The sequence below is a fragment of the Rhincodon typus genome, chromosome 16 (genome assembly GCF_021869965.1).
Source record: "Rhincodon typus isolate 14 chromosome 16, sRhiTyp1.1, whole genome shotgun sequence".
NCBI lineage: Eukaryota > Metazoa > Chordata > Chondrichthyes > Orectolobiformes > Rhincodontidae > Rhincodon > Rhincodon typus.
In genome coordinates, this window is record NC_063347.1 from 8271438 (window position 1) to 8287094 (window position 15657).

General features: G+C 39.0%; 1 protein-coding gene and 1 long non-coding RNA gene across 2 annotated transcripts in view; one reads left to right on the forward strand and one right to left on the reverse strand.

The window, feature by feature from the left end:
- Positions 1–526: 526 nt before the first annotated feature.
- Positions 527–11678, reverse strand: LOC125485117. Its single transcript, XR_007263893.1, has 2 exons — positions 11594–11678; positions 527–9844 (listed from the first exon to the last, which is right to left on the reverse strand). It is a non-coding gene; the product is annotated as an uncharacterized LOC125485117 (long non-coding RNA).
- Positions 11679–13105: 1427 nt separating this feature from the next.
- The window catches only part of LOC109927413 (cytokine-inducible SH2-containing protein), a 4597-nt gene continuing 2045 nt past the window's right edge, over positions 13106–15657 (forward strand). Inside the window, exon 1 of the mRNA XM_048606681.1 lies at positions 13106–13203. Within this exon, the coding sequence (XP_048462638.1) occupies positions 13106–13203 (98 nt within the window). The remainder of the gene's footprint in view (positions 13204–15657) is intronic.

Below are 15657 nucleotides of genomic sequence, written 5' to 3' on the forward strand. Positions count from 1 at the left end.
TAAAGAAAATTGGCCTAGTTTGTGTAATCTCTCCTTAAAATGTAACCCTTGGAGTCCAGGCATCATCCTTGCACACCTACACTGTACCATCCCTAAAGCCAAACAGCATAACATCTGTGTTCTTATATCTAGAGGACTGGCATGTAGAGGCCAACATTCTATCAGCCTTCTTGATTAGTCTCCGCTCCTGCATGTGGCATTTTAAACAACTATACACCTGAACTCACAACTCTCTTTGGACATCCACTGTATTTAACTCTATATCATCTAGTTTTATCCTTTCTCAGTCCAAAATGGATAATTCTCTTTCTATGCCTTCTTTTTGCAACCAGCCAATAACAGCACTTGGGACACTACTGCTGCACCACAAGAACATTCTCTTTCCCTTATAAACTGATCCATTTCTCCTGAGTTAAATCCATAGTATTCACCTCAATTCAGATGGAAAACACTTCAGATTTAATTTTTCTTAAAACTATTGTACAAGGAAAATACAAGGTAAGCAGAAAATCAAAGGACACTAGCATTTAAGAAATTGTTCAAACTATTTATTTCAAATAATCCAGCTCAAACATCAGTGTGTGCAGAGACAGTTCAGGAGAAGTCTCTTGAATCAAGCCAAGCTGGAGGCTGGAGTGGGAACAAAACTTTAAACAGTGGAGCGAGCCTCAGTAAAACACACAGGTGACCAACAACATGGCTATTCTCTCCAGCTAGCCACATTAAAAAGAGTGAAAACCTCAAGTAAACTTCACTTATTACATCTGTGACTTGTCATAAATATCTAGTTCTCTATACAAAGTTCAAGGTAGAACAGCGTTCATGCATAACTCTCCTCTGTGTGAAGGAGACAGTCAATTCCATACTGCGAGCACACCCTTCACACGTCTAGGGGATATAAATGGGTGCATTGAAATAGCCAAATCTGTGCAAGCCTTATTCAATCAGCAGTTGATTCTCACACAGCGAAAAATATTGGGAAGTTAATTAGCAATTAGAAGTGAATTCTCTGGTGTTTGATCTCATTAAAATGTGAACTTGAAAATAACTGCAAAACAAGCCTACATTGGAAAAATAAAGGAGTGCAAATGATATTTCAAAAATAAAAGTTGACAGTTGCTAAAAATAAAAAAAAACGAAGTTTATAAATCTACACTGGGTGCACGTTTAACTATTTATGTTGCAATGTGAATTTAATGCATTGAAAAATGAACTTAAAATCCATGGTTTATAAAAAAGAAAACAAATAATATAAGCAGCCCTACACAGCACACTGAAGAGCAGGGCTCCAAACATACCTCTTAATATCTCATTGTACACAATAATCATTTGGAAAAAGTAAACACACTTTTCATTGCTTCAAATACATTGGTGAACAAGGACATTTTCAAAACGCGAGACCCCAACAGAGAAATAATTATTAATTAAACAGTATAGACCTCTGAAAAATGAGCACAAGTAGATATCACCAGGACCCAACTGGGGCAAGCCTCTTATCCCATATTGCTATCAGATCATGATAGAACGTCAGTTGTCAGTGAGGAAAATGTTTGTTCCCAGGTCTGAATCAGCTCACGCTCCCAAACGGGAGGAGAACATGCAGAGAAGGGACAGGAGTCAAGGCAACAGGTTATCTGGGATTGTAAATAGATTTGACAACTGGAAATCCTTCTACACTGTTCAAAATTTGGAAATGGACCAAAGATTACACTTAAGAAAAATCAGACAGGTACACCATAAAAGAAGGCCATTTAACCCATCATGCCGTTGCCAGCTCTTTGGTACAGCTGCCCATTGAGTCCCACATCTCTGCGCTTTCCCAACAACCCCACCAATTTCTTCCCTTCAAGTAGTTAACCTTGAAAATACTCAAATATGCTCGGTCATGCAATAGATTTTAACACAATGGATTTTCAAAATGGCGTTAAATCATAGCATTAAATCAGCCAAAGAATAAATTCATTTTCTTCAAAAATATTTGTTTCCTCTGAATGCTGGTTTCCATGAGCCAAAAAGGGCTCTGTCCTTTACAAACTAAAACTTAGGACAAATACAACATCCACTCCCCCTCGCAATAAATAAATCACATTCTGGAGAAGAAGCCAAACAAATCTACACAAACAAAGCAGGCAAGATTCCTGGGCTCAAATATTATTCTAATTTGGATGAGCAAAATCTTTAAGCACAATACTGTTTATCACCTCAATCCCCACCGAAAAGAGTTAAAATGCTCAGAAAAAGAATTATACATGTTCCAGTTGAAACTGTATTAATCTAGCAGCTAAACTTTTAAAAATCTGCAAAGGACCATTGGGCAAGGAGGTAAGGATTTCGTGGTACAACACATCAATATTGCATACCAGCAAGTATTGCTCTTAAAAAAAAATGTACAGACCTGTGAACAGAAAGTATTGCCTGAGATATACACAGTCCTACAGACCTGCATGATTTAACATCAAGGGTGAGAGGCAAGATTGCTGAGAGGGGGCAACTCCAATCGTGAAAGTTAAAAGGAAAACAGAATTCTCCACCTCTTTCAGGAATTAATCTGTCACATTGCTTTTCAAGGTGTTATTTGAAATCCGAAGTTCATGAAAATACAAATATGTGTTTGCAACATCTTTCCTCTCCCTGCCACACCACCCCACTGTCAAAGACAAATTAACCAATATCTATAATCAGTCACAAAGAATTGCAATTTATAAATCTCAGAACCTTTTTTGAGAGTCAGACAGGGTAGCAAAGGTAGTGGAGGAGACTACAGACTTGCATTTCTGTAGCAAACTTTACAACTTCAAGACATCTCAAAAGCACTTTATTTTTTAAGTGTGAATCATTGTTTTATTGTCAAAAACACAGCAAGCTCCATAAATAGCAATGTGCTAATGGCTAGATGGTTTTTACAGTGATGCTGATTGAATAGTAAGCATTAGCCAGGATATGGGGATCAATTTTCCTCAGCCTCTTCAAAATCAACGTTGAGATCTTTTAGATCTGAGAGAGAGAAAATGGGTGCCAGCATGGTATCTTTTCAGAAAGTTCTGTACTGGACATCGTGCTGGAATGGGACTTCAATGTCACAACCTTCAGACAGTGGAGGGAGTGCTACCAACATGAGCCAGAACTGATACGCACATACACAGAGAGCTTGTAGTGGCTGGTGAAGCAGAGGAGTGGGTGAGGGGGGAGAAGGAAAAGAGAAACATTCCCACATCTGAACTAAAAGGTAGCCTGCAAAGCAACTTGAATCATGTCTAAATCTAAGATGGTGAACAACGTTAGTTCAGATGTTCAATAAATGACAGCAACCCTTTGTCAGCCCGTCCAAAAAAACTTTTTTTGTTCTACTGTCACATGAAAGTTTTAAAAAGTGGAAAATTCCAAATTAAAGAAGAAACCTGAAGGCAAATACACCAAGTTTTGTACCTGCATGAAAACATTTAAAATATTTCCAACTGCTGGAAGATACATCAAGATTCAAAGAGGTAAACACATTAAGCATGTTAAGCATTTTGTACTGTATTTAAAAAGCTAATTTGTGGTTTTGGTTAAAATTAGATGCTTTGTTAAAATAAACCTTTCCTACTGCCTGACATACTGTCAGTACTGAATTCACTTGACTGGAGCTATGCTATTGGTGAAATTTATCAGATAGTTGTCAAATTTTTGTCCAACAGTATGTGTCTTACAAAGTTTTTAAATTCTTCTACAGCCCTACAAAACTCTGAGGTCTCTGCACTCGTCCAGGCCCTCCTTCCTCTGCATTCATGATTTTCATCCAACCACTAGTGACAGCCATGTCTATAGATACAGGCTCTAAACTCAAGAATTTCCTATTAAAATTTCTTCTACCTCCTATAAGACACTCCTTAACATCTCTCTTTGACCAAGCCTTTAGTCACCAATACTAATATCTCTCTAGATAGCTCAGTGTGAAATTCGAATGTGCCTTAGGACACTATACTATTTTACATCATGATGTAAAGTGCTATATAAATGTAGGTTGTTGAATAAAAACTTAGATCGACTGAAGAGGCACCAGGATACAAATGTTCATATATCCTCTCCCTCAGTCAATCAACAGTAAACTAGGATTTAAAAAGGAAGGAAAAGCTGAATCACAATACTGATTGTCATATCAAGTGATTTTATATTGTGGCAGCAACTCAAGTGACTCCTCATCTTAAGGGAAATTAAGGAGGGGCAATCATAACGCCCACATTCCTGTAAAGGAATAAAACATCACTGGTTGTCCTCTCAACAGTTCTGCTTTTATTCACAGCAGCAGTGAAAATGGTCATTCCCATATTGTAGGTGGCAACAGATCACTTGGCATATGCTTTGAAATAGAGCAGTTCAATGCCTAACAACACGTCACTTTTCTTTGCAAAAGTCATAGCTACAGCCTACAAAGAAATGGAACAGCACTTTCAGGATTAGGGATTGGAGATTTCAATATTATGATATTGACGCCTTCAGTGTATTTGAAGTGCATTTAGGAAAAAGCCCCAGGACATTATATCTGCAAAATTTACCAATGAATGCAAGTGATGTGCAGTCATTCCCTGGAAAGACATTTCATGGCTTGGACACGGTTTGGGTCTACACATTGGAGGAGATTAATAAGAAAGCAGACAGTGGGGGCTACTTCATTACTCAAAGATCAGCAAAACAGAAATGGAAGTGCAAACAAAATTGTCAAACCCAGGAAACTGAAAATAAGCAATCAACTTAACAATTATCAAGCTGCTAAGAAACATAACACTGGAGTCTTAATGTTAATTCTGTTTCTCTCTCCACAGATCTAGCTGGACACTGTAGACTCAGACATCTAAAACACAGAAGGAAGCCACTGTGTCTGCACTGGTCAAAGATCTGACTGCGCTGGTCAAAGATCTGACCAATTTTCAAGATCTTCGTCCATAACCCTGGAGGCTATGACAACACAAATGACTAAATTTTAGGACTGTTTCTGACTCAACTATCCTTTTGTGCAGAGTGTTTCAGGCTCTCACCACCCTCTGAGCTAAAAAAGTTCTCACCTCTTGTCTTTGCCTGCTGAGTTTCTTCAACACTGTCTGTATTTCACATCATCAACACCTGCAGCACTTTGCTTTTATTTATAGAGCTTGTTTCTAAACTTTTGGAGGCCACTGAATCCGAACAGAACAAAAGTGTGTTAAAGAGTTAAATACATGCCCATGTAATATGCTGAACCAGGAAAAAGCTCCTAAAGCAACTCCACTGATCTGCATTATATTCCCTTCTGCATAGCTACGGTACAGAATTATTAAAAACTAATCTTGTTTTTGTCAAAAACACTACCAGAAGTTCTTTGTGCTCCAACACGCAAATATTGGTATGTGGTTGGAAAAGATGAGCAACATGTGATGAATTACATCTGAAGGAATATAAATGTATCACCCCTGCCAAAGTGTATTTGTGCCAACTTGCTAAATAGACTCAGCATCAATTCAAATTCTTTGGGAAAGATAACACTAAAGTAAGACCTGCTTTTGTATTTGTCCAAAACTCATGAACAAGTTTCTGGCACAAGCACTACTGAATCCAGCACCTCATCCCCATCATATCAGGTAAATGACAGGCCTTATTTCCTTGACTCCACAGTTTTGCTGTGGGATAAGGAAGTTGGATTCAACAGTTTAGGTTCCAATATACTGCAATCAAAAAAGAATTAAAATCAATATAAAATTAGAGGGGGCTGCAATGGCAATTGAGCATCAAAAAATTATAATTGGCAGATTTGAATTCTTTAGTGGAATTATAATATTACTTGCAAAATGTGGTATTTTTGTTCCAATAATCTTCAGATCTTTAAATCTTCAGCATGCCCAATACTTAACAATCTGCTCAAAAAGGCAGGAAGCAGTAAACATCCAGAATGGAGGACACCAAAGACTGATTAGAAAACCACTTCTCATTTCTTTTCAATTTAAGAGTTAACCTTCCCTTCAGTGTATGAGCTAGCAAAAAGCGAGATTAGGAATAGAATGTAAAATTACAGAAAAACTTGCAGGACAGTGGGGAGAGGGAAAGGAGAACGACCTGGATGACCCTTTCCAAGGGTCAGCACAGGTACAGTGAGCTGAATGGCCTCTGTACTATACAATTCTAGGAAAAGGATACTGAATGACAGAACATCAAACGCAATCATAAAAGAAAGCCTCAAATGAAAAATAGGTCAGTTCTTACTCCTCACAGACAAAACTGTCTCAACTTTTCATGCAATTTGATGAGCCTGGAATAATCTCCTGTTGCAGCTCCAACAATGATCCGCATTATACTCCCTTCTGCTTGGCTACAGTGCTGGATTATTAGAAATTTGCTAATCTGTCCTTGCTGAAAATGCCAGAGATTGTGAATACTCCAAAGGTACAGGCAAAACTCAACAGCTCTGATCAACAAATCTGACCACATCAAATTTGTGATGAGAAGTAGCTGCTGCTTAACGCAACAGTGTTCAATCTTGACCTCAGAGGATAATGAAGCCATCCATATGACATCTCACGCACTAAAATTCATTCTTGACCACTTAAGTCAGAAATAGTTACAAGGTGGTCTTGAGTACAACACTGTTAACCCTACTTAAAGTTCAGGGTCACGAATTTGATCAGGAGATATTCCCAGAAGTCTAACGTTACCTCAGTGGAAGAAATTCACTCACAGCCAGAAACTATTCAGAAACACAGGGATGGCAAGCAATGACCAGACAGTGAAGTTAAACATGTGCTCAGCTCACAAACACATTGCTTGGCAGGTCAACAAGAACAATACTCAAAGATTTTCCAAAATAAAAGTAAAGGGATGGTTGCTTTGCTTGAGGAAGATAAAGAACAAAAGATAGACAGGTGTACATTTGATTGTTTTTAAAAAGTCATTACTTATGAATATGCAGGCTGAAAGGGTGGTGAAAGCAGATTCAACATTAGCTTTCAAAAGGGTACAGAAAAATAATTGAGAATATAAACCAAAAAAACAAATGAAAACATTTACAAAACTTTGGTGAAGGAGTGGAGAGGGAGTAGGTCTAAATTGGATATCGCTAGCAACAGGCCAGCATAGATGCATCGAACAAATGACCTTCTATGATTCCATAGGTGCTTACATGATGGGCTAACATGCATCTCCAGGTCAGCATTATCACTTAGCCATTATTGTAAGTTTGTCTGTAAAAGTATCTGAAGATGAAAGGCTTGTGTTAATTTGTAGATTTCTAAACCAAAAGTAATAAATTCAGTTTGGAGAAAACAAACAGGCAATTTGATTCTTTTACAGAATATATAACATTATGTTCTAGTTAACGGGCAACAAAAGACAAAACACTGAAAGCCAATAATAGCTACTTAACTTAAATGTTCGCTTTTGGATGGTACGATTATAGAAGTCATCTGCAACCACTTAATAGCCACAAAGTAACAAGCTTTCAGCAGGGCTGCCAACCCTCCAGAACTGCTGTGGAGCCTCAAGAAGTTTAAGATTTATTTATGAGATGATGCTATCAGAAAACCAGACAGAAAAAAATCATTATCGCCTCAAAAAATGAAGGCTCCCTTTCCTCCGCCATTTTGGTAGAATATACAATTAGTAATTAGAATAAAGAATGAGAAAAGGTTTGACAGCTAATTATTGATTCAGAAATGAACAGTCTGTTTGCTTTCAAGTGGGTTGGGGGCCAGCAGTAAATATCTTGGTCAATGGTGGAGTTGGACAGTTGTAAGCACGAATGTGCGTGATGGAACCTTCAGGAGATGCTCAACACCATGTTGGCCAATGTAACTTTCAGTCAGAACCTTAGGCACTGTTACAAATTTGTTACTGAGAAACAGTTCCCCTACTTCAGTGCATAACCTGAAATTAAAATGGAAACAGGATGCAAAAGGGTCTTTAATGTATATAACTATGAGATTTATTCCATGTGAGCAGAGTCACTTGGAATAACATTAGGGATAAGAGGGCAGCAGCTACAAGGCAATAAAATCAATCATATGGCTTCAGTCACACTGCAAACCTTGAGCATGCACATTAACAAACTCAACATTAAATTGTCGTCAACCAGCTAGGTACACCACAGAATGGGAAAAAAAAACTCAACTAAATTGATGTTCTGTGCCTCTGGGGAAAGTGGGAAAAGGAAGAGCAAAGCCACAGGTCTGATTATTAAGCCACTGCACTTTCAATCTCTATTTCATCAGGAAGAAGAAAAATTATAATCAGAGTGAGAGCAATCAGCACCATGTAGCAGCTGATCCAATCTGTGGTGACACTGGCTATGGCACAAAGTACCAGCTCAGCATGCAGTTGGAGTATCACAGCCACCCAGGACTGGGAGCACGCTAATTTCTCAGGGCATTTGGCCAGAGGAAGAACTCAAAGAATAAAAACACCAGGAGCAAATTCAGCTCAGCGCAGGTGCGCAGTGTTCCTGTCACGGTGGGAGGGAAGGGAGGGGAGTTTGGGAAGGTTTCAGACAATAGCAAGCAAGTGGAATTAAATAACTTTCTTTTATATTATCAATAATGAACAATACAGTGGTTCTAATGCTGCAGAAAGCACAAGTATTTGAAAACATTACAGAAGTTATATCACCTGTTGCAACCTTTTGGAAATAAAAAAAGATACACATCATAAATAGCCCCCCAAAAAAGTATTCAGTCTAATCATTCCAGATCAGAGTGGAGTACTCGAGGTAGCATGACAAATTTGAAATGTATAAAAACTCATTTATTATATATCCTTAAGTGTAACCAGGGTCCCATCTCAACAATAGCAAGTATATAAACTAAACCATTACAAGATGGGAGTGGGGACAGAAGCTCAAATCACTTCCTTCTTTTTAAAAAAAAAAGTATAAAGCATTTAAAAAATAATTTTTGAAGATCAAATAACAAGGTCACAGAAAACTGCTCAGGGCAGGGGCAGGAGCCATACAAGTCAGGTACTTCATGTAACTTTTAAATCTTCACGAACCTCAATGCTTTGCAACGCAATGCAAGCCTGCTGTTATTCTATTCATAGCAGAGGTAGTAACAGCAGGCACTCATTTAACTATTACTTTCTCCTCTCTCCGACCCGTGACCAGAAATGCAGGAGACTTGTTCTACAAAAGGCATTAATAAGCACCCCTCAGTATACGGCACCTCATGTAGACTGATCACGTCCTTCAAACATTAACACCCCACCTCAAATCAAACCGAAAAAAATTGCTCCCACACAAAGCTGGCTATGTATGCGCATTAATGCAAGATACCAGAAAGCCAAATTATTCCCAAATGACTTATTTAGAAGCAGTGTGCGCTTTCCCAACAATCACCTAAGCAGAGTGCCCTAGTGCCAGTATGCACTATAATCAGGTTGTGCCACGAATGCCCCAAATAGTTTCTTCCAGTGAAAAGATACATAAAAGTCTGTGGGGAAGCTGAGGCTTCTGCAATTCTTCCAGTCCCTGTGAAAGCATTTGTAAAAGCCCAGGTTTCTTAAAACGTTTAAACAATCGCGTTTTTCAATGTTAGCACATATTATTTTCTCTTTCTTTAAAAAAAAGAAATACATTTTTTCTTCTAAAAATAAGTCTAACACTATTGCAGCTCATGAAGGTTATCACCCACGAGCATTGCTGACTATTCCAGCAAACAAAGAAGAAAATCAAAGGAACGGCAGATTAAAAAAAAACAAGGAAACTGAACAATATTTTGTCTTCTTCCCCAGCCACGCCTTTTTCAATGTGGCACCACAACCACAGGACTCCTTAGTCTGATGTGTCATGAAAATCCTTAAGCAGTGTTCTACGTCTCTGTTCTGCTATATGCATTTGATTCTCTAGATCCTGAAATGCAAAATAGAAGAAAAATGTTACTGTATAGGCAAACACTTTCAACAAATGCACAAAACTAAAAACTAAAATATGTGCTGAATTTTCTCCACCTGAGTCCTGTTGTTTCAAAAGGTACAATGCACTTTGAATTATAAGCTACCTATTTTATCCTTGGGTTTTTCCTAAAATCTGCTTTGGAATACAATCGGTTCTACTGGTAAAGACACAGGTCACTTTGCACACAAGATCCAACAAATCACAAATGAAATTAAGTGACCAATTAGTCTATTCTGATGAAACTAGCTGAGAAATTATTTTGGCCAGAATATTCTGATAACTCTCGTCCCATTATAAGTAGCTGATCAAACAGAGGATCAAACCTTAGACTTGGGATGGAACTTCGTGATGCAGAGACAAACTTGCTAAAGTGAATGGGGAAAAAGCCAGAAACATGCGATTATTTAATTTACCTGTGGGCTGAGCAGCAATGCAGACATCATGGGCTGAACCGGTGATCATCAGAAATGTTTATGTTTCAATGAAATGCAGCATATTTACAAAGCAATACGGTTGAATTAAAGTTAAGAATTTTGGGTTGTATCCCCACTTTAAACAGTTAATAAATATCTTATAGTTCTACTGGAAAATGATGGCGTAATAAGCCTTATTAGAGTGATGATATTGGGTTTATTACTATTCTGCTAGAGCAGAACAATTACTTCAAGAACTCTGCAAAGAAAATACAGTATCAAATATACAGCACAAATTTAACTCAAACCTACTTTCAGGGATTTAGGAGAGCTCGAAAGAAATCTGGAATATTGAATACCAGAAATCCTTTACCTACTCTTTTCTCATCTCATATACTATGAGAAAACTATATCTAAAGACTACCATTTCTAAGATTTACTTCAAGTACATTTGGGTACCATGCTACCCCGGTGCAGTGTCTAGAACTAGAGGTCACAGTCTCAGAGTAAGGGATAAACTATTAAGAACTGAAGAGAAATTTCTTCACTCAGGTGGGCGGTAAAACTTTGGAATTCTTTACCAGAGTTATGGACGCTTAGTCATTGAGTGTATTCAAGCTGAGACTGAAATCCTGGGACCCAAACGAAATCGAGGATTATTGGATAGGTCAACAAATTCGAATTGTACGGCCTGCTTTTGAACTGCAGATTCCACACTGGAAAATGATCAACTATAAACTTTTTGAGCAACAAAGCAGGCTTGAGACATCACTTCCGCCCTTACTGATTGAGCTTTCATACTCGTGTACAATATACACTCGATAAACATCACTTGATTTTTCTGGACAAGCCAGAGAAGATTACACTCCAAGATTCACAGATTTAATTTAGGGAATAAAATTACACTCTGAACTGTACAAAATGCAGATGGTCTACAATAGTCTTTGGATGTTACATTTTATTAATTCAAGTACACTTTTAAAATTTTTGAAGAGTCATACTGTGGCCCATCATTTACTTGAGGAAACACTTCATGGCTTATTTTGGCTCCAACATCAATACAGAATTTTTTGAAGTTATTTGTACTAGCCTGTTCTACTTTAACATCACATCAAGGTCCAGCAATTTCTGAACAAACTGCACTGCTGCCATGGTCAATGATACATTACATGTTTTTCCACGATTGAGTTCCCATGTTTAAATGTCAACTAATTATTGGTCTTTGCTGTACACATAGATCTTGCATTCAGCAGCACTTGGATAGAAGAATCCACTTCAGTAAACTGCTTACCCCTCGGTCGTAACTGTCTGCTCGCTCCACCTTCCAAGACAAGTTCTCAATCTCTGCTTCCAGCTGTGCTTGCTGGTACTCAAACTGGAAAGAATAATTAACTATGTTAGTGAAGATACTTGGAAAGTGCCATAACGAATCAAAACTGATTACTTTTCTTCGATTTACAGATTTCACGGAATCATCAAAATTTCACAGCACATAAAGAGGCCATTCGGCATGGCATGCACAAGCTGGATCTTTGTAAAAGTAGTCATGCTGAGACCAAATGTGACACCCTTGGTCCGTAATGCTGCAAGTTCCACATTCATAAGTACCCAAATAATATGCAAGACATTACATTTTGGTAAGACAAAGGAGAACAGGATTCACACAGTTAATGGTAGGATCCTGGGGACTGTTGTTGAACAGAGACCTAGGGGTTCACAAACACAGTTCTTTGAAAGTGGAGTCGCAGGTAGACAGGGCGGCAATGGCAGTATTTGGCATGCTCGCCTTCATTGGTCAGAATGTTGAGTATAAGAGTTGGGACATCATGTTGCGACTGTACAGGACATCAGTGAGGCCACTTTTGGAGTACTGCACAAATCTGATAGACCTGCTATAGGAGGGATGTTATTAAATTTGCAAGGGTGCAGAAAAGATTTACCAGGACCGGAGAGCTGTGAATTATCAAGACAGGCTGGAGCTATTTTCCCTCAAGTCTTGGAGGTTGAGGAGTGACCTTACAGAGGTTTATAAAACCAAAGGGGCATAGGTTAGGGGAATAGCGAAAGGTCTTTTCCCTGGGGTAGGGGAGTTCAAAACTAGAGGGCATAATTTTAAGGTTAGAGGAGAAAAATTTAAAAGGGACTGGAGGGGAAACTCTTTTTAATACGGAGAGTGGTGCATATATGGAATGAACCATCACAGGAAGTGGTAGATGCAGGGACAGTTACAACATTTAAAAGACATGTGGACTGGTACATGAATAGGAAGGGTTTAGAGGATTATGGGCCAAACACAGGCAAAAAGGACTAGTTTGGTTTGGGAAAACGGTCAGCATAGACAAATTGGACTGAAGGGTCTGTTTCCATAATGCATGACTCTGACTCTAATACTAATACCAGTTTTCAAGTGGAATAAACCAGGCCCTGAGAACTCTGGGAAAAAAAATCATTTCATCTCAATAACCCCTGTTATTGATTTTTTAAAAAAGTCCTCTGGTTAATGACACACTCCAAAGTGAATACCTTTCTCTGTCCCCAACCAAAATGCTTCCTAAATCACAACTATTCAATGAACCAAAAACAGGAATTGCTAAAAAATCTCAAGTGAGGCAGCACCTGTGGAGAAACTTCAGAGTTAATGTTTCGGGTTACTGGACCCAAAACATGAACTGATTTCTGTGCACAGATGCTGCTGAGATGTTCCAGCAATTTCTGTTTTTGTTACAGATTTTCAGCAACTGCAGTTCTTTACTCATAAGTGGAGACTGGGGTAATATCCTGCAATTGTCTCCCTTACAGCACTATGGCTGCACCTAGAAAATATGGACTGCAGCAGTTCAAGGAAGTAGCTCAGCTCATTACCACCAGCAAGTTAAGGGCAATTAAGGATGGGCAAGAAAAGTTGGTCTGTTCAGTGACGCTCTCATCCCAAAAACAATTTAACATCACCAACTCATATCTTTCCATTTGTTCATGGACAAGACAATTTAAAAATTTTGTAACATGACATTTTCCTAGCGCCTCACAAGTATGGAACATCTTGCAGTTGGGTCAGACTTCATTTGAAATGCTTGCCCCAGTTGGACCCGCCCTTGAACGAACAGTTTGGAAGCAGGCCTGAAATGGTTGGTCATTGATGGGTTAAGAAAGCCTTCTTTTAAACAGGCACCTTTATACAGACTCTGTGCTTGGAGTCATTTCCAACACACGTACATTTGGCATATTGAGTCCAAACCTAATCCTTGCAAAGCAATCTAGACAGTCCCATTCCTCAAGTTGATCCCCATCACCCTGCAACTACTTCCCTCATGCCTACCCTGTTTCCTTTTGATTATTTCTGCTTTCATCATCCTCACGGGGTGCAAGTTCCAGGTCATTCTCATTTGTTGTGTAAAATGTTCCTACTTGCATTTCCCTGCCTCTTTTGCCCAAAACCTCCCATCTGTTCCTACTAGTCCTTGTCAAACCAGCTAATGCAAACAACTTTACGTTAGAAATATGAAATATATAAAATTGTTACGTTTTGGGACTGCAATTTAGGGAAAAGTGAAGGAATGAATGATGGTCAGGCGATGAGCTCTAAATTCAGTGGCTTGGTTTCTGAAGGTTACAGAGGCCCAGGTTGTTTGACTATCAAAAAGTGCAAGATAATTAAACCTGTAGAAAATGGCAAGACCATCTGTCTTAGTTCTTGGTTGTGAACAGACAGGGAGGAGTTAGGGATAATTTAAACAATGTTTAAAGCTGTTGAAATAATTCCAAAATGGAATGGAAATGGAGTTCCACAGGATAGCCAGTTCATATTTTTACCTCCATACAAGGCCCATGAGATTCATGTTGTCATAAGCAGCAGCAACAGGAAATTGAAATATTGGGTTTCAGGTTTTGAGAGGGAAATCCAAGACGAGGAGAAATGGCTGTGTTTATTATAGAGAAGGAAAGGGCAAACTCTCATTTGGACTGCAGAGACCAGGCTCACGAGAATCTGAGTGAGGCTGAAAAATTCACCTAGCTTCGACTGGAGCAGTACTTTCCAAATCCTTTTTCTGCTAAGGCCCGACTTGGACATGATGAGAATCCAGCCGAATTTTGGAAAGGTTGCTATCAGATCAGAAATAATCTTCTCAAATGCTGCAGCAAGCGCAAGGGGCCAAATGGCCTATTCTAATTCATCTCTTATGTGCACGTTTACAAATTCCATGGTATCAACATTATACCCTCATTGGGCTGCTCTTTTCCTTGCATGTAATAAAATACACCGATCATTATATACTTAAATTGTAACAATATAGCCAGCAGAATAAGCCATCATAAAGAAACAACGCCCGTTGCCTTTCAAACAACAAATTCTCTACACACTGTCATGAACACTTCAGTAAAAGAGCACAGTGAATGTAGCACATCGCAGTAGGACCAGGAGCACAGTCATAGGACAAAAAAAGTGTGTTTTATCAGCTTTATAGGAGAAAATGACTTGAATGCAGCCTGACAATTGTATCGTAAAAAAACCAAGGTACTGCAGATGTTTGAAATCCGAAGTAGAAACAGAAAATACTGGCAGTACTCAGCAGATAAGGCACCAGAGACAGAGAGCGTGTTGACATTTTGACAAAAAGGTAATCGATCTGCAATTTGAACAGTTTTTCTCTTTCAGAGATGCTGTCTGACTGGCAGTGCATTTCTAGCCTTTTCTGATCATGTGAAAATATTAATTGGGAGAAGTATGTTAATGAACTTCTCACACCTTCTCGACCACTCTGAGATGAGGTCTGTTTGTGTATTGAATTCCAAATTCCCATTTACTCCCAACAACCTTCAAGTCCCTTGCCAAACAAAAATCTAACACTACCGAAAAAAAAAAATCGTCCACAACTTCAGCTGATGATGATACTGGACAAGTCAGATCCCAAAGCGGCACAGTGGCTCAGTGGTTAGTACTGCTGCCTCACAGCGCCAGGGACCCGGGTTCAATTCCACCCTCGGGTGACCGTCTGTGTGGAGTTTGCACATTCTCCCTCTGTCTGTGTGGGTTTCCTTTGGGTGCTCCGGTTTCCTCCCACAGTCCAAAGGTGTGCAGGCGAGGTGGATTGGCCATGCTAAATTGCCTGTAGTGTTCAGGGATGTGCAGATTAGGGGGATGGGTCTGTTGGGATGCTCTGTGGACTTGTTGGGCTGAAGGGCCTGTTTCCACCCTGTAGGGATTCTATGATATTTCTATGAAAGCGAAACCTGGCTCTATGGACACTACGTTTTGATTTTGCTATGGGTTACCATGATAGTCAGTCATTGAACGTGTGCACACAGGTTGTTGAAGCGCTTTTAACAAAAGAACAAAGTTTATAAGACAAAAGGAAA